Raw genomic sequence first — 19668 nt, 5'->3', positions numbered from 1 at the left:
CACCGAACTGTTAGCAAACTGCTACCCATTTGCACCGAACCATTTAAAAACCGAACTGATTGTAAACCGAACTGGTTATAAACCGAACCGTTTATGAACCAAACCGCTTTTAAATCGAACCGTTTACAAACTTTTTTATATAATTAAATGGATTTTTTTTTTACGGGAATATAATTAAATCAAACCGTTTACAAACTTTTTTTTTTTGACGGGAATATAACTAGTAAGATCAGTATGACTAAACTTGAAACAAAACATAATATGTATTTATAAAATCAATGAGAATTTGTTTATAATATGATGCTTAAATATGAAATAATTCGTGACTTTAGATAAAACTTGTGAACGCAAAAGGTTAGCAAGTACTACCAAATTTCAAACCAAAACCATTTAACTGCCCGAATTCAAACAACTTGATAAACAATTTATTTTTTGAAACCGAAAACCAACCCGAACCGTAATTTAGTAAACTTGAAATGGAACCGATATGAATAACGTTAAAGTGATTAAACCATCGAAGAACCGAACCAGTTAGAAACTGAACCGAAAAAGAACTGAACCAGTTAAAAACTGAAACGAAAAAGAACCGAACCAGTTATAAACTAAACCAAAAAAGAACCGAACTGTTTCTAACCCGAAACCGTTTCCAACCCGAAACTGTTTGAACCGGGATAAAAACCGTTTACACCGCACCGTTAACAAACCGCAACCCGTATGCACCGAACCGTTTACTACTCGACTGTTTACAACCCGAACCGAATTAAAACCGCTTAAGAATAAACCGAAACCGAATCAAACCGATAACTATTTAAACCGAACCAAAACCGACCCGTGAGACAATTAAACCAATTCCAAACCGATCCGATTAAATACCGAACCGATTTCAAACCGAACCGAAACCGAACTGTCAAACCGTTTTGACAGTGCTAACAACTTGACATACCAAATTATTGATTCCTTCTTGAAATTTAAGTGGTACTCCTACATTTTTTCTATGCAAACAAATGTAATACCCCAAATTGTCAATATGTAATACTTTGTAGGGTGATACCCATATTATAAGATTATCAATAATACCCCATAGTATAAATTATCGATAATACCCCCAAATTATCAATGATATCCCAGATTATCAAATTTACAAAAAGTTATCAATTTTTATAGACTTTATGTATGTACAATATCAAGTTGCTATACACCAAAGTATCATATTAACAAAAAAATCATGTAATTTTCTAGGCTTTATATACAATATCATAGTTCGTTGCTGCAATGAATTATAATTATGACTGTGTCATTGCATGTAATGTCATGTTTGCATTAAAAGGACAACAAATTCACAATGACAAGTACTTCGCCAAAATTACTCAACAAATTAATTGTGCATTGAAACATTGTCATATTTTTGAATTGAGTTGTGAGGCCTTGTGCTATTAGACTATTAACTATTTGCATAGCCCAATAACCTCTTTCATATTACATTTTCTATTACACCATGCAAACTCTTTCATATTTCATTTTCTACTCACTGTAAGTCCAATGATTTATATGAAGATCAAACGAGAAAGATATAAAGCTCACACCATGCAAAATACCGGATCGAAAACCTCTATGAGCAATACTATCGTCTCATAGGGTGTTATCTTATTAATATAGCTAACAAAATATTACATGTTAGACATAAGAAAAAAAAAAAAAAAAAAAAAAAAAATTACAAGCTAGTTACTAGGAAACACAACTATTATACAAAAACAAAGAAAAAAAGCCTAGATAAAATGAAGTAGTAAGACTTGTCTCTTAGAACAGATAGATATGAAGCCCTGCATCTGCAACCTTTTCAATTTCTCCCAAGCCTTCTTTGTGCTGACCTCTTCACTCTTGTTTTCTTCCTCGATCTCCTCCCAAAAGTCTCTATAAACCAATCATGATGTCGATCAGCCACGTATATCTTCCCAATGACATAGCCAATTATAAATCCACTTACACACCCCAATGATCTTATGATCCAATCAATCAGCTCGGTATCCTCTTCATCATTTGTCAATTGTTGTGGTGGTGATGGTGGCACGGAGTCTTTCTTGCACTTCTCAGACAATGGAGCTCCACACAATGCCAAGTTCCCAGCAAAAGAACTATTGTCAAAAGTATTGAATTGTTCTCCTTCAGGTATTGGTCCAACTAGACGATTGTCTGAAACATTGAAGACCTCGAGAAAGTTTAACACTGTCAACTCCCTAGGGATCACTCCTGAAAGCTTGTTTTGAGAAAGGTCTAAGGACTCGAGGCCTGTAATGTTGGCTAGAGTATATGGGATACCACCAACAAGATTGTTATTGGATAGATTAAGTGCTTGAAGTCCTCTAAGATTTCCAATTATCACAGGGATTCTACCAGTAAACTTATTGCTTGAGAAATCAATGACTCGCAATACAGTCAATATCTTTGTGTATAATGTTTCACTCCCCTTGTTTGTTATGGTGACAACATAATTGTATTTCTCATCAAAAAACCAGATCATTCCATTATCTATATGATACATTTGAAAAAAAGAACTGGATGAGTTTGAGGAGTTTTCAGTTGAAACTGTCATTGCAACCCAACTTTGAAAATACTCAGATGGAAAGTTACCAGTAAGATAATTATATGACAGATCAATTATACGCAGCCTGTGAAAATCATTACCAACTGAACCACGGAATGGGGTTGTTATCTTCCCGTAGAAGTTGTTATGCCTCAGGATAAGAACTTGCAACATGGGAATACTTCCTAACCATGATGGAAAAGTGTCATTAATACGATTGCTTCCGACATCAAGTACCTCAAGCAAAGTACAATTGACTAATGACTTTGGGAGATTACCCTCAAATTGATTTTGGCTTAAATTAATCATTTTCAATTTACATGATTTTGAAAATGTTGGCGGAATGGAACCACTAAATTTATTGCCTCGTGCATTTAAAACTTGCAAAGAACCACTAAGTTGATGGCCAATGCAGCTTGGAATGCCGCCCATAAGATTATTTACAGACAAGTCAAGATAGACTAAAGAAGTTGCACGGCATATATGATGGGGAAGAACTCCATGGAAATGATTATTTGACACTTGATACACTAGCATGGAACTTGGAGGAGTTGGAAGTGGCCCTCGCATTTTATTATCACTGAGATCTAACATTTGCAAATTATGCCAGGAGAGAAACATATGAGGTTGCTCTAAACCTGTTAAAAGGTTATTAGAAAGGTTTAATGACAATAGATTTTCCCTAGTTGTGTTCACAAACCATTGTGGGATATTTCCCGTGATGTTGTTTCCCCAAAGAGATAGTTTTCTTAACTCGTCTTGATAACGTAAGAATTTTGGGAATTTAGACAAGTTGCATGATTCAAGATACAAACTCCGCAACTTTAAAAGAGATGAATTGGTGCTTGTATTTTGAGGAAATGTGAGGCTAAAACCAGTCAATCCTAAATAACGAAGCTTTGGGAGCATGAAAAATGGATCAAACTTGTCAACTGTACCCCTAAAAGACAAATCCAATGAGTGAAGATTATTAAGGTTAGAAATCCAGGATGGGATCGGACCTTGCAACTGATTACCTTCTAGGTATAAGAATTCTAATTGGGTTAGATTCATGAACCAATTTGGAAGTGGGCCTGTTAACAAGTTGTTTGTAAGACTCAAATAATAGAGTCTGGTAAAGTTAGACAGAGTAGGCAGAATTTCATTTCCTAAATTCATTTGGGGAAGGCCTAGTGCTTCAAGTGAATTTAGCTTAGGCAACCAAGATTTCAATATTCCAGCAGTCCCAACATCCATCATGTTTGAAAGACCTAACTCAGTAAGGCGTGTTAGGTTCATGATCGAGTGAGGGAGTTCACTAAAATAATTGTTGGAAAGGTCTAGCATACTAAGGTTAGTCAAGTTACCAATTGAAGATGGAATTTTCCCGGAGAATTCACAATTTTGCAGATCTAGAATACTCAAGGATTCAAGATTTCCAAGTGAATCTGGCAATTCTCCTGAGAATTTTATTCCCGATAGAAATAAAACACGAAGAGGACTATTAGAATGAAAATCAGGAAGATATCCTCCTAATTCGGGATTAAAACGCAAGATAATTTTTTCAAGCTTTGGTAGCCAGAAAATACTTGGTGGCAATTCACCCCATAGATTACATAACCCAAGGGAGATAGCTATTAGGGAAGTTCGGTTGCTTAAGCTAAGGGGTACCTCAGACGATACGTCAACAAAGTCTAGATAAAGATAGGTTAAACGACTAAAATTATGAACCAACTTCTCTAGACTCAAATCATTAAGTTTCAGATTCAACTTCTCATTGACAACTGTAGGATCTCCGTTATAGGAAAGATCAAGAAGAGATAGGCTTGACAGTTTTGAAATTTCTGGTGGAATTTGACCACTTAAAACTGAACGGGAGAGGTCGAGATGTGTGAGCTTGTACATAAGACCAATGTCAGAGGGGATTTGAGAATGATTGAAGTTGTTAAAAGAAAGATCAAGCTCACGGATATGACTAAGGCTGAAAAGGGTGCTGTTACGAGGGAAGGTGCCATAAAGGCAGCTTCTACTGAGGTCGAGGCCAATCACATGACCCGTTTCCTCATTGCACTTGACACCATCCCACCTACAACAATCACCACTTATAGTGGCATTCTCCGCATGATGAATATCTGATTCATCATGCCATGATTTCACCTTTGGATATGCGACATCAGAAACTGATGTGGAGCAATCAAGAAGAAAGCTTTGCTTAAAATGAAGCAATGCAATCTTCTCTTGATCATGGCACAGTGGCTTTGATTGCTGCAAGGAAGGCTGGTTAGAATTAGCAAGCACGGAAAAATCGAAAACAAGTATTAAAAAAGTAAAAACTAAAAAAAGCATGTATGTAAAGCATCCCAAACCCATTGTGATATATCTGATTTTGTGAGTGAATAATTTTTTTACTTGCAAATAACAAAGAAATGAGTGGCTTTTATAGCAACAGACAGTCACTTGGTTGAATGTACATATGGTGATGATACTTGAAGCTAAGGATCACAATCGACAAGTCTACTAACGGGGAAGACGGGGCATAGCATTTGTCACAAAACATTGAAAACGAAACTACCTAGAAAAAAAAAGGAAAGAACAAAACAGAGACTTAACTTTTCTTTGGAGAAGTCAATATTACAAGTTGGAGCAACACAAACCAGAGGTTTATTTTACAAAGAATCTAGAAATGTAAAATCCTCTAATCTTTTTTAATTTCCACTAATATATGCAAAGAAAATAAGAGTACTATCTAGGCTTTATCATTAGCTACTTTTGTAAAACATGCTTGTAATTCCCTCAGAATTAAAAACACAATTACCTTAATCTCTTTGAAATAGTTTTTCTATCCATATTTAATGAAATAAATTCCTTGTTTTTTTCTATCACTCAAGAATTTATGTGGTCGGGGCCTTATGAGCCTCAATGTAGATCATCCCTGCTGCGAGGCTAGCTAGAGAGCAAAGATGATAGATACTGAGATATTAAGCATCTTTTGCTCTGAACTGGTCAACATTATTTCAATTTCGAAACCAATGATAATAGTTTTCCAAAGGCCAAAAATTTTTTACAATCTAAATTCGCTAGTAATGACATCTTCTGAATCATCAAAAGAGACGAACGTTTGCAACGGGGCAAAGAATTTTCTAGCAATGTACTAAACTACTAATTGTGTTTAACAAGATAGGCAAGTTGAATGATGCTTGTGGAATACATGTTTTCTTTCATTCATTCAGTAATCTTATCTCATAGAATATTATCTTATTTATCCAGCAAAATATTACACAGGCCATAACCTTACATACTAGAATCTACATTTAAAAAAGAAAATGCTTGATTTACTGCTGATGCTATCACACTTGATGCACAAAGCAAAAGCCGGTTGCATCTGCAAGTACATCAGTTTCTCCTGCATAGCCGCGTAGTACAGCTCATATTCTAAGTTATGAGAGGTCTCATTTCAGAATGGAGGCAATAGTTAAAATGTGAAGCAAAAAAAGACTCGAGAATTGCTCTGAGGTGTAGAAATCGATTATTTAATCATGGGAAAAACTAGCTTCCTAAATGCATTAACTTGTTGCAAGATTAAAGCCCTAAACAAAGCCTAGCATGTATATCGTACACCAGATTCTCTTTCCCATAAAAATAAAGAGAATATATGCAAGTCAACAAGTTCTAAAAGATTAGGAGAGAAAAAAAATTACAAGAAAAGCTAAAACTGATTAAATTTCTAAACTTAAAACACCTCACCAACCTCAGTCTCCTCTGGTGTGAGGCTGCACGCATCCACAGAAATGAGTTCTCTTCCGCCTGCGTGGGGTCCTAGTTCCACCATAGAGATAGTCACGTAGGAGGACTCTCGTACTGCGCTCACTTACTCGGGTTCCACCTTTGCCTACTTTGTTATTGTCAAGTTTCATTAGAAGAAACTGTAACTTCTGCACTTCAAGCTGCAACCTACCGATCTTCTCTGATATCCTCCTTGCTTGCTCCAAGCATCTCCTTCTCTTACCACCCCCATTTTCTGATGAATCAGCCGTAACTGATCCATCAAAAGACGATGCTGTTGAGGAATTTTCAATGTTCTTCATTAGTTTTGCACTGTACTCAAACAACTTTAGGATTGTATTCTCACTTTCCAAGAGTTGCTCCTTGACATTGTCACATTCAATACCCTTTCCCTTGCTGGAATTGTGTTCAGTCATTTCCAACTTCTCCTTCAGATCTTGCACTGTTATCTGAAGGTTGGTTAGCTTTTGAACATCAGATGCAAGTCTCTCTAGGGTCTTCCTCTTGTTATCCTCCTGCTCGGGATTCATAAATCTCTTCGAAGTCAGTTGCTGATCATCAACTCTTAATTCCTTCTCCACCATTGACTCTATTGAGGGACGACCACTCCTGCTCTCTTTTACAGAGTCGAGGTGAGAGTACTTGTTGGAAACAGTAGGAGCTGCTCTGCTCTGCTTGCCCACTGTGAGATCAATGCTGCCTGCTTGGTCAATGGTTTCCCATAACTCAAGAATTTGATCATTGGACCCCGTCACTTTTCTGTTCTTCCCATAGGATGAGCAATCCGATACCTGATCAAGCATAATGTCTTTCATCAGAAGCTCCTCCTCTGGAGGTGAGACATCAGGATTTGTTTTCCGAGACTTTGTTTCCTCTGGATGTGATGCAACACGCCTACTTAATCTTCCACTCCCACGGCGGGAGCTGCTTTGAGATTTTAGTGCCTCGATTTGTCGCAGTGCTGAGTCTAGCTCAGAACGGACACCAGAGTTTTCCTCTTCTGCATGCTGCTTCAGCTCTATAACTGCCCTTTCCACATCTTGGACCTTGGCCTGAATGTCATGCAAGTTCACAAACACAGCTGCCTGATCTTCATGCTGGTTTTCATTGTTTTCAACACCCTAAAAACATGAACAATGTGAGCAAAAATTCAATAGCTAAACAATTTATCATAGTTCTCTTTGAGAAATCATAAATGAAAATAGCTTATCACTGCAAACAGTTAGATGAGTTCAAACAACACAAAAGGCAGGCAAAAGAAATATAAAAAGATAAAACCGTGGCAACGGTACTAAACTAGGTTGGCAACAGAGAACTCCACAAAAACACACCATCTCCTCACATAAAACAATAAATTTATCACTGAAATGAGATTTTCACTGGAAATATTGACATGATATCATGGATTAAAAAATAACAATAATAAAAACAATGTTTGGTAGAAGCAGACCTTGCAATGGAGATCTGGACATATGTGGTAGACAAATTTCCTCTCACAAATACTACCTTTATTATCAACACAGATATGCGAAATGGGATGCTGCAATGACACTATTCTCATAACAATCCACTCATTTTTTTCAAGTAGGCAACTATTAACAATGGGCGCACCCAGGGAGGGGAAATTCTCAGCATAAACATTAATTACATTTAGAAAAATAGGTGATTTTTTTAATTAGACATAAAAATACCTCATTCTCCTCGTCGTCAGTTTTGTGAATCTTCTGGTGCCAATTAGCATGCTTCTCAAGAGACGCCAAGGAATCCTTCAGGGACATAATGGCCGAGAGATCAGCAGCCAATCGAGCCTTTATTTCAGAATTTTCACCTTCCAGGGTCCCAACTCTTTCTTTCAACTGAACAACATCTACGCATTTGGAATAACTTTCTTCTTCAAGGATTTCATAAGCCTTCAGAAGCTCAGAGAACTTTTCTTTGATCAATGCTTCACGTACACTGGAGCTTTGTAGCTCAGTGAAAAAAGTGCCTGCGACAGTCTCCCATAGTTTGACTTCGTCTTTTCCCTTCTGTAATTCAGAGCTCAGAACCCGGATTCTTGCTTCACTATCTTCATGCTCTTTCTGCATTTTAGAAATTTGTGAATCCAGATATTCAATAAGTTCATGAAGGTCTTCACATTCTCTCAGTTGTTCAGCATAATTCTTGGACAATTCAAGTAATTGGATATCCCGATTCTCTTTCATTGACTCTGCTTCCAGAAGCTCCTTTTCTTTCAAGCAAAAAAGATTCTTTTCATTAGCTATTTCATCCTTCAACCTGTCATTTGAAACTCTCACTTCTTTCAGTTCATTCTCTGACTTCTTCAATGAGAGCTCAAAATTGATATTTTTACTACGAGCATCTTCTAGTTTCCTCTCTACTATTTGCACTTTCTCCTCAAGAATACTATTGTCGCTGCAAAGCTTTTCAATATGCCCAGTCAATTGTATGACTTTCTTTGATTTCTCAGAGATGACATTCTTGAAAATAAATGACAGGTTGTCCAGTGCAACTACCTCCCCGACCATACAAGAACACTCATCCTGTAGGTTGTGCTTCTCCTCCTCCAAATCTTCAAATGCCTTCATCAATGATCCCTTTTCCTCGATGACCTTGTAATTCTCTTTCTGTAGATCATCATAAGCCCCCTGGAGATTAAACAGCTTCTCCCGGAGATCTTCCATTTCAGTGAGAAGAACAACTTCTTTCTGACTCCCCTCCCTAACTTTGAGAATTAACTCTTCATTACTCTCCAAAAGCTTCTGTATCTCTTTCTGGAGTTGATTTACTTCCAGGTTCCTGCTTTCAACCTCCTGCCTGAGGGAGTTTATAACAGCATTTAAATCTGCCATATCTTGTTTAAGATGCCAAATCATTGCAAGGAAAACAGACTTCTGTATTACATGTTCTTGATTTTCATCCCAGGCTTTATACAGAGATGCTTTTATATCATCAAGCTTTCCATGTATAAGGTTCACAACTCTTTGATCCTCATTGCCGGATTTGCCGCAGTCATCCAGTGCTGAACCTGCATCAGATTCAAGTGCATCTAACAAATGAAAAATCCCCATTCTCAATCCTTGTACTTGACCAGACAACACACTAACTTCATCTTGCTTATCAAGACTCTCCTTCTCCAGTTCCGAAATGAGTTTCTCAGACAACCTGGATGCTTCCAGAAGTTTCTCAGAGTACTTCTGCAATGAAGAATTATTGTCTTTCAGATCTTGTATACTCTTCCTCAAGATGAAGATCTCAAACTGAGCATTAACAGCTTTATCTAATTCTTCTTCAAACTCTTCTCTCATGTGATCACCCGCCTCTTCAAGAAGATGAATCCGCTTTTCCAAATCAGCAATCCGGGTCTGACTCAACTGGTTTGAGTTAGTGTGCTCTTGTTTTTCAGTATCTAGGCATACTTGCAGTTCTTGTACCATCTGGGTTGTGGATTCTCTCTCTTCCTCCAAACCTGTGAATCTTTGCTCCAAGTCTGCATGTCTTTTACCCAGTTCTTCCAACTTACAGTGTGTTGTTTCCAGCTCAGATGTCAATGTTTGATTCTCCGCAATAAGGGCAGAATTCTGGTCATCAAGGATCTTGCATGAATGTTCCAAGTCTTTAGATTTTACCCTCAACATCTCAAGTTCTGCATTGGCATCGAAAAGAGAGTTCTCCAAGAAAGTGTTCTGTTCCGAGAGTTTCTCTAGATTCTCAGTTGTAATCTGTAACTGAGATATCAGAAAACCCTTCTCGGCAACAAGTGTAGACTTCTCACCTAGAAGCATCTGGAAGGACTGCTCCAACTCTTTCACCCTCTTTCTTGCAGCTTCTAGCTCAGCATTCAAATTTGACAGAGAATTCTCCAGAAGCTCATTCTTTTGAACAAGTTTTTCCATTACCTTCAGCTTCTCCTTTACAGTAGCTACCTCAATCTCACTGCTCCGGAAGCTTTCTTTGAGCTTTGAGTTTTCATCCTGCATCTCTTTTACAGATGAACCAAAAGATTCTGAATCATAGCCCACCAACTCCACCTGCCTCAACATATTTTGGTGTCTCTGGCTCAGACTATTTATTTCCTCCTTCAGCGAGGATATCTCTTGCTGAAGATTATTCCTCTGATCAAGCTGAAGCTCCAGTTCATGTTCAAGCTTCCCTTTACCCTCCTTCAAATCAAAGATCTGTTCTTCCATGCTTCTTATTGAAGCAGCCGAGGACAGGTTAAGGTTGTTGAGGCTCATGTTTTCATCCTTTACCTTCTGAACTTCGTCTTCTAAATTCTGCTTCTGATTCTCAAGGTCCTTCAAAAGTAGAACATTCTTGTGAAGATCAGCAGCAACAGATCTGAGTTCCTCCTGGACTTTTGAGTGCAGATTCTGAAGTGACTGGAAAGAAGTTTCAGCCTGCATAAAACGCATGCGTTCTTCCTGCACACATGTCCAAAGTCTACCTAATTCCTTCTGCTTCTCAGATAGCTCCTGGTCCTGAAAACCCACTTTCCGTTCCAACGATTCCACCTCAGACCGCAAAGAATTATTTGACCTATCCAACAGATAGCACTGTTCTTCACTTCCCTTTAACTTCGCTACCCCATCTTCAACCTTAGCTTTTAGCCTTTCCGCCTCTTCCTGCATGAGAACAATTTCACGTTCCAAGGTCACTATTTTGGCCAAACACTGCTCATGTTTAAGAACAGCAGATTCCTTCTCCTCAGTTAATTTGGTTATAGTTCTCCTCAAAGATTCAACTTCTTTTTCAGCTCTGTCAGCTCTCTCACTAGTCCTGCTGGCATAATCCTCAGCTAGCAACAATTTGTTCTCCAAGTTGGCTATCTTCTCCAAAGATTCCATATACTTGGAAAGAAGAGATTCTTTTTCAGCCTTTAATCGAGAAAGCTCTTCTTTCAACACTTCAGCTTCTGTTTCGGCTTTGCAGGCTCGTTCATTAAGCTGTCCTGCATCCTCTTCCACACAAGATATATGGCTTTCCAAGCTGGATACCCTGTCCAGGCATTGCTGATACTGAAGCAGACTAGCTTCCCTTTCAGCTTCTACCTTTTCCAGGGCTTCCTTCAAGCTTTGCACTTGAGCTTCAGCCTTGCTTGCTCGTTCGTTGAATCCTTGAGAATCCTCCTTGGCTTGAGAGACTTCAGACTCTAGTTTAGACAATCGTTCTAAAGTCTGCTGATACTGATGTAAGCCAGCTTCCTTCTCATCTTCTAGTTTGGCAAGGGCTTCTTTCAGAGCTTGAATGTCAGTTTCAGATTTTCCTAATCTCTCAGATTCGGAGAAAGCTTTAGTCTCGGCAAGATGCTTCTCAATCTTTTCCACGATTTCCCTCTCCTCTGCCTCTTGAAATTTTAGCCCTTTTCTTGCCTTCCCTAGCCCATTCAGCTGCTTTGATCCCTTTCTACCAGCTAGAGTATCAGACTCAGACGATAAACCCACTGCACCCTTCTGCAATTCATCAGGATCAAATGAAGCTCGTGTAGGAGCCTGTATTTCAGGCGTATGGGGACCGGAATCTTGAGTGCCATTCACAGGCCCATCATCATTCATTATAAAAGGAACTTGGTGTTCTGCCATTGTTTTTTGAGCCTGGCGAATCACCCCTGTAGCATGATCGTATCTTTCAGCCAAAGCACGGTATGCACGATAGAATTCCTCAACTAATTTCATCAGCTCAGGCCGTTTCTTATAATACATTTCAGCTCTCCTTGCAAAAGAGTCCTCATCTACCTCAATGAGTTTAATCATTGTTTTCACTTTGCTATCCATATCTGCAAGAAAGAAATTGCAAGAGTTAATTACCTTAGCTAGAAAGGGGAAATTCGAAACAATTTTATGCAGTTTAGACCAGCAGAATTTGTTACAGCTATGATTACACTCGTAAATTCAGACTCAACATTAAATGCAGATCAACACACAAACAACACAATAGTACTACATTTACATGAATCTGAGTAGATATTACACTACTTTTAAGACTAAATCACACACACAAAAAAACAATTCAGACTTTTTTCAGCCACCATCAAATTATGCCAACCATTCACTACACATAGTCACATACAATTATACAAACATTTTGACATCACACGGCTACTCAATCAATCACTTAACAAATTATAATCTCAACTTCGTGCAAACCGATAATCTAACAAGCAGTTGCATAAATTGCCTTGAAAATTGCAACTAAATAAAGCCAGAGGAAAAGCACATTATACCTGTGAGATTTTCCTTGAGCCATTTCGAATTCTTCGGGCTAATATGGCTATCCCACCACCAAGAATACATGTCTTTACTTTTCGCCATAATTCAGTCCAAAACTATCTCAATTTCACAATGCCAGCCTGATCAAATCGCCTAAATTATTTAGCACAAAATGCTACACAAAAAAACAAGGTTTTGTACCCTTCAACTATATGTACCTGCAAACCAAAATTAATGATCTTGAGTTAATAATAACCAAAATCATTTTCTAGAAAAATGTTTTCCATCAAAAAAAAGGGGGCAAAAATATAATAATCTTATTATGTTAAAACACGCCAAAATTTCCCTTACAAAGCACCTGAACATTCAACAAACAGTCCAAAACCCCAATTTTACAATAAGATCAAATTCCCAGAATTAATTACATAAAACAAAAACTTAAGAAATAAAAGGGACAAATTATACTTAGATGGTCAGACCCATGATTATTTCATTAAAAAGGAATCATCTTGAATACTTCAACTTTATTAAAGCTACTAATTCAACCAAAATCCACCAACCAACTGGAAAATCCCAACAACATAATTCCCAAATTAAATTATGAGTTTATGACAAGCCTAAAAATCCTAAATTCATGAAATTCAATTACGTAACCCAAAAAAAAAAAAAAGTTGGGATTTTTAGTTTCTCATTCAATAGTCAAAATGATCCAAGACAAAAATAAAAAACTATAATATATCAAAAATTAAATTAAAACTTACCAAAATAAAATTGATTAAAATGAAACCCAGTTGAATTCTTCAGTTTGATTCCATGTTTTTCACCCCATTACCGTTGGATCTCTCACTTTCTCTCTCTAGAACTACAGAAGTGATCCTCTGTACCTTTATTTTCTCTCTCCTCTGTTTTTACTTTGCTTTTTATTCTCTGCTTTCTACTGTTTGGAGGGCTGTCACGCTGAAAAAGAAAACAATAATTGACAAAAAATTTTATTTTTTTGTATTTTGGGGGGTTTCTAACTATACAATATACATGTATATTGTACTTGAATTGTATTTATACGTTATATTTTATTAAGTGGGTCCCAAATTCTAAGTATTTTATGTGGGAAAATGAAAATAATTGGTTTAAGGGGTGATTTTAATTTCTTAATTTAGTTGAGAGATTTGGGGCAAATCCTATGGGATTGTAATTAATTGAGAAGAACGTTGGTAATTAAGTACTAATTTGATTTGATTTTTTTCTTTTTATTTGAAACAAGTTTGATTTGATTTGATTTGGTAAGATTTATTTTTTTAATGTTAGCAAAAATATTGACTAGGTTAATGAGATTTGAAATGACATAATAAGCCTTAAATGGGATTAGTGAAAATGTTGGTTCTTCCTTGGGTCTCTCTAGAAGTTGATGGACATCATTATTTTGCTAATCAAGCATATAATATGAAAATCTGTGCATGGTTAATGAATTAATTGGGAATATTTAAGTCCTCTAAGCTTACGCAAAACCCAAGTTATTCTAATCTATGATCCCTCTTTCAATGCAATAAGATATTAAGATCCTTATTATGATCATGAAGATTTTGGTCAATGGTATCATAGATGCGTACATCAATGATACTGCCTAACATACGCTATGATAATCCCTCCTTTTCCTTTTTATGTTCTTGTTTTGGAATGTTTTATGTTCTAATTTTTAATTTTCGACTAAGGGCCTGTTCACATTTAATTAATTTCAGTTCAGTTCAGCTCCAATCACTTCAGTTCAGTTCAGCTCTTAATTTCCCTCTCACATAAAATATTCATTTCAGCTCAATTCAGTTCAGTTCAGTTCAGTTCAGCTCCAATCAGTTCAGTTCAGTTCAGCTCAATTCAGTAAATATGAACAGGCCCTAAGTTATTGTTTATATGGTCAAATAAAATAAAATAAAATAATTTGGATTATGGGCTTGTTCACATTTACTGAACTGAAGTGATTTGAGCTGAACTGAACTGATTGGAACCAAACTGAACTGAGTTGAGCTAAAGGGCCTGTTCATATTTACTTAATTTCAGTTCAATTCAGTTTAGTTCAGTTCAACTCCAATCAGTTCAGTTCAGTTCAGTTCAGTTCAGCTCCAATCAGTTCAGTTCAGCTCTTAATTTCCCTCTCACATAAAATATTCATTTCAACTCAATTTAGTTCAATTCAATTCAGCTCTTAATTTCTCTCTCACATAAAATATTCATTTCAGCTCAATTCAGTTCAGTTCAGTTCAGTTCAGTTCAGTTAAGTTCAGTTTAGCTCCAATCAGTTCAGTTCAGTTCAGCTCAGTTCAGTAAATGTGAACAGAAAATGAATATTTTATGAGAGAAGGAAATTAGGAGCTGAACTGAATTGAACTGATTGAAGCTGAACTGAAATTAAGCTGAAGTGAATAGGCCTTATATCTTATTTTATTATTATAGTGTGATATCATTGATATGCATATACTAATATGTGAAATATGTTAAATCCGTCTTGATGTAATTTTCAAATTTGATTTTTTTTTTGTTTTTTTTTTTTCACTTACACGTAGTTGAAGATATGATGATCTAAATGCGTCTAACTTTTAATAGTAGAATGAGTTTTTTTTTGGGGAAAAAATATTACTTGTGTTACTTTGTTATTTGTGTACTGCACAAGTAGGGATTTGTTATAGTTTTTTTAATTTGTAATTGAAAATTTTAAGGCCTCAATTAAGCTATAATAGATCAAATAAAATTTAAAAATATGGTGACATAAATGAAATACAAGATTTAATTTCAATTTTAGGATATCTGAATAATATCTAATAATATATATGAAAAAATAAAATTTGATATCTGAATTAATATCTAACATCCGATCTATAGAATAGGATCATACTCCGTACATTCATAGTTTCATACGCATATATAATTTCATCCGTACTCCGTAAAAAATGATCGAAATAGAGTTGGTCCACGTCCACCCTCTTTATGAAGTACTGTATTTTTTTTTTTTTTTTGCAATAATTATGGTATGTAGTATGTACAATGTACTTTTGCTTTATTGTTTTTTTATTTTTTACTGCAAATGACCTAAAGAAGCAAAGAAGCAAGCCGTACAAAGGGTAGTGATTTAATTAAGGTATAAAATTAATTAATTAGGACTAATTAAAAGCTGAGCAGATTTTTTATAAACTGGCAAACTGCTAAACTTTTTATTGAAAGCGGGCTCCGTGGACGGTGGAGAAGGTTGCCCATTCCACACCAGGAAAGTGGAGCGCAGGGATTTCTCTCCTTTAAATGACATTCTCTCTTTACAAATTGGACCACGTTTCTTTTGTATAATTTGCTCAAAACACATTTAAATAATCTACATTAGCAACTAAATCCAGAATGTTGACTTCGTATCAACGTATGTGTATAGAATCACAAAATTCCACACGCCAGCTTTTTTTAAAAAAATTTAACTGATTCAATTGATATAATGAATTGTTTTTCAAAGATTTTATGGTGTTTAATGCGATTTACTTGGTCAATAATAATTTACATCAATTTTGAGAACCATAATCTATTTCTTACGAGTACTATTTTAATTATCATCATATTTCTTTATTGGTATGAATGGTATCCCACATTATTCATATATGATAAATAACAACTGCATTAGAAAATATAAATATATCGGAGTCACTTGTATATAAAGACAGGGTTTTCCATGATGCTATATTGAGTATTATATATTTTTTTCCCAACTCGTTGTTGTAAACACTCTCAAGAGTCTCAACCTGCTTTCAATTGTGTAAAATTTGAAAATTAATCATGTTAAATCAACTTAAGAAATTTGCAATATACTCATTGATCGCTCCTTCAATTTTTTTTTTTATTTTTTTTTATATGATCTACTAGCTATATACGAAGTATAATATAAAGTACGTAGTACTTAGTACTTCGTAATTGGTAAATACTACGAAGTACTTCAGAGTTCGGGTCTGTTCTCTTCAGCTTTATTTCAGTTTAGTTCAATTCAACTCCAATCAGTTCAGTTTAGTTCAATTCAACTCCAATTAGTTCAGTTTAGTTCAGTTTCTAATTTCATAAACAATTCATTTCAGCTCTATTCAGTTCAGTTCAGCTGCAATCATTTCAGATCAATTTTGTTCAGCTCAGTTTTATAAGTCAAAACAGGCCCTTCGTATATAAATTACGGAGTATTCCATAACGGGTAAACATCCTAAAATGGTCGTTAGACGGTTAGGCTCTTGACTAAACACGTACATTATTCAAAATAGAGCAACCATAATCATACCCATCACACTATCAATATCAGCAGGTCAGTTTTAGCTTGTATTTTGTTAGGTAATAATAGCAATATAAAAGAGGATAATAAAAGAGGATAATAGTGGATGAGAAAATACTACTCGTAGCAGAGAAGGTCGGCGCGCATTATGTTGTTTATTTATGCTATGCAGGCATATCATCAAATGGTAGCAACAGTTTACCAAAAGCCAAACTTGTGAGGTTGAGTGACTTCTACGATTGTTTATTTTGTAGGGTCATCACTTTAGTTAGGAAGTTGGGATTAAGTCTTGGGTGCATCTAATTAATGTTTTCATTTCTGATTGATTTTGTTGAAGCTAACATTTTTGGACGTTTTAGTCTTATAATAAACATTAGTTATGAAATATACGCAGTTACATTATGTATAGTAAACTCGATCCATTATGTATGTCAATTAGTTTAGTTTGTAAAGTTTTAAGAGAATATGTATGATAGATCTTGTATCATGGTACATTATTCTACACCGCTACCGTCTTCTAGTGGTTTTTGTAATTTTTAATTTCAGAATTGTGCGATGATTATTGAATTGTAATGAAGAAAATATTCAGAAAAATTAATTAGAATAATTATAAATATAGGATGGGAAATAAGATAAAGTTGGAAAATTGAAATGAATTGTAAAGTATATAAATAATATATATACTCTATCTGTAATATAAATATCATCCCATCATCCAATATAAACAACAACCATTTTTACTCTTTTTTTTTAATGATAGGTGATGAGGAAGCATTGAATCAATCTAAAACTACTTGATATTTGGTAATTTAGAACTCCATATGACCATATTTGGGTTTAGATTATATTCCAAGGTAAGTATATTTTGTGGCCCGGGCTTAATTATTTTAATTATTTTTTTTTTATTTATTTTTTAAGAATTTTCTTGACTGTGATATGGTTTTGTTCGATCTCGACTATAAGATGAAAGCATTTGAAAATTTTGAGCTATGAAAATTGATAAGTGTATTGTACATGTTCATTCCTTATTTATTCAATTTTGTCTAAACCAAAATGTACTCTGTAACATTTATTGCTACAATTAGTGTTCATCTTGTTGTCTATGAATCTATGATTGACAATACTTTCTTAAAGTCTTAGAGAATTGATATTTGAAAATTTTAAATCAAATCTAAGAAATTTTTATTTGCAATTTTTGATGAAATTACAAAAATCAATTTTAAATTTTCAATTTGAATTCTAAACTGTATGGTGCATAATGTTTGTACAAGTTTTTGTGAAAATTGTGATGATAATAATAATAAAAATATCCGAACTTAAATTCACCCTATTTTTCACCCGTCATACACTCATATACCTTATTAGATAAAACCGACTCTCCTATTATAAGCATTTTTTTTCAAAGGAACCCTATTATAAGCATGAGCTATTAGGATTTTCTGTCACTTGTACCAATAATGCTCCAAAAATTTAGACTATTAAATTAGGTGTATGACTCAAACACTCAATACACGTGATCTACACTAGCATATAGAGATGACAAATAATTAAAATCGATAATAATGGAATGTATACTCGTCATTAATCAATGTATGGTTTGTTTGGTACGTGCAAATTGGTTGACAATGGGTGTCACCACGTAGACTCATCACTCATAGAATTAATTTTGTTTAGTACTTCATGCATAGTTATGAGTCTTATGACCTCTACTTTAATTTAGACAACATTGTGTAACTAATTTAATACGGAAAGAAAAGTCTACGTACACCATGGCCATGTCCCCATGCCATTATATGTTCCACTTCCATCAACTTCAATATAATTCATTAAATTTGCAAACGGAAAAAATTTGATCAAGATAAGTATAGTATTGTAAATAATTTGATAAAATTGTACTCCCTCCGTTTTTTTTTTAAAGTAAAACGCTTTGACTTTTTACACGATTCAAATAATTCACTTTGATTAACGGTGGGTATTTATTGGAATCGTTTCAATAAATAACTTATTAATATTCATTACTACAAATTTTTACTTATCGATAATTAAATATATAAACAGTCAAAATTTTGCATAAACATTTTTGCCAACTTAAAAATTACGGAGGAGCGAGTACTTAAAACTTAAAAGTATAATTTGACAAATTAAATTGGATATCTAAGTAAAGTGAGAAAAAAGAAAAACCTCAACTATAAATCAACTTCCTGTTTTTTAAAGCCACAAATTATAATTAATCATGTATATTATTAGGTGGTAGATAACAACCACAAATTGACTACTTTATCAGAAATTAGTTCATTGTATAATCTAGTGCTAATCAAAGTTATGATATCACATTTTGTTAGATAGTTTCCCTTACTATTTCCCTTTTCTTAAAGTGTTTACTTATTAACTCGGATTGAATTGAAACATGTAAGATTTCATATTAATAGAATATTTCTCTTTATTACCTTATAAAAATTGCGGACTTTACGATAAGGATACTTAAGTACGTAACGATTCATTATATCTATCTCACGTACCTTTCTTGCCTCTTTGGACTAAAGGACACAGGCTATCCTATTACGAGTAGAAGATTTTGCACCGTACTTCAGTCGACTTCCAGGAAATTTCACTCCCCATGATATTTTGGGAGTATACGATGTTGCCATTTACATAAACTTAAGACAAATTAAGCCATCTCTATAGTTCGACAAAAGAAGAACTCATCGAAAATACGTGTGTATATGAACATGGACCCATTTTATGTCTTTTTTGTTCATGAAAATATACTGTAATAATGTACGTAGTAAAATTAATCTTTGGTTTAATTGTGGTAAAAAAAAGTGGAGACCAAA

At 35.0% G+C, this 19668-nt stretch overlaps 2 protein-coding genes across 2 annotated transcripts; both read right to left on the bottom strand.

Annotated features, from left to right (window-relative positions):
* Positions 1 to 1597: 1597 nt before the first annotated feature.
* On the bottom strand, positions 1598 to 4930 carry LOC145597214 (receptor-like protein 7). The gene has a single exon (XM_081653365.1). The coding sequence runs from the start codon at positions 4928 to 4930 to the stop codon at positions 1838 to 1840; it is 3093 nt and encodes a 1030-aa protein (XP_081509491.1). The 3' UTR covers positions 1598 to 1837.
* Positions 4931 to 6045: 1115 nt separating this feature from the next.
* On the bottom strand, positions 6046 to 13469 carry LOC145597796 (protein NETWORKED 1D-like). The gene is made up of 4 exons (XM_081654042.1): positions 13314 to 13469; positions 12567 to 12770; positions 8035 to 12119; positions 6046 to 7464 (listed from the first exon to the last, which is right to left on the bottom strand). The coding sequence occupies exons 2-4, from the start codon at positions 12652 to 12654 to the stop codon at positions 6310 to 6312; spliced, it is 5328 nt and encodes a 1775-aa protein (XP_081510168.1). The 5' UTR covers positions 12655 to 12770; positions 13314 to 13469; the 3' UTR covers positions 6046 to 6309.
* Positions 13470 to 19668: the final 6199 nt, after the last annotated feature.

Source organism: Chenopodium album, chromosome 20 (genome assembly GCF_948465745.1).
Source record: "Chenopodium album chromosome 20, dcCheAlbu1.1, whole genome shotgun sequence".
NCBI classification, from domain to species: Eukaryota; Viridiplantae; Streptophyta; class Magnoliopsida; order Caryophyllales; family Amaranthaceae; genus Chenopodium; species Chenopodium album.
This window is presented reverse-complemented; position numbering and strand designations above follow the sequence as displayed.

Coding starts and splice junctions, on each gene's coding strand:
- LOC145597214 (XM_081653365.1), bottom strand. CDS start 4,930: ATGGGTTTGGGATGCTTTACATACATGCTTTTTTTAGTTTTTACTTTT.
- LOC145597796 (XM_081654042.1), bottom strand. CDS start 12,654: ATGGCGAAAAGTAAAGACATGTATTCTTGGTGGTGGGATAGCCATATT. Junction 12,120..12,566: donor GCTCAAGGAAAATCTCACAG/GTATAATGTGCT, acceptor TCTTTCTTGCAG/ATATGGATAGCAAAGTGAAA. Junction 7,465..8,034: donor CTGACGACGAGGAGAATGAG/GTATTTTTATGT, acceptor TCATGTTTTTAG/GGTGTTGAAAACAATGAAAA.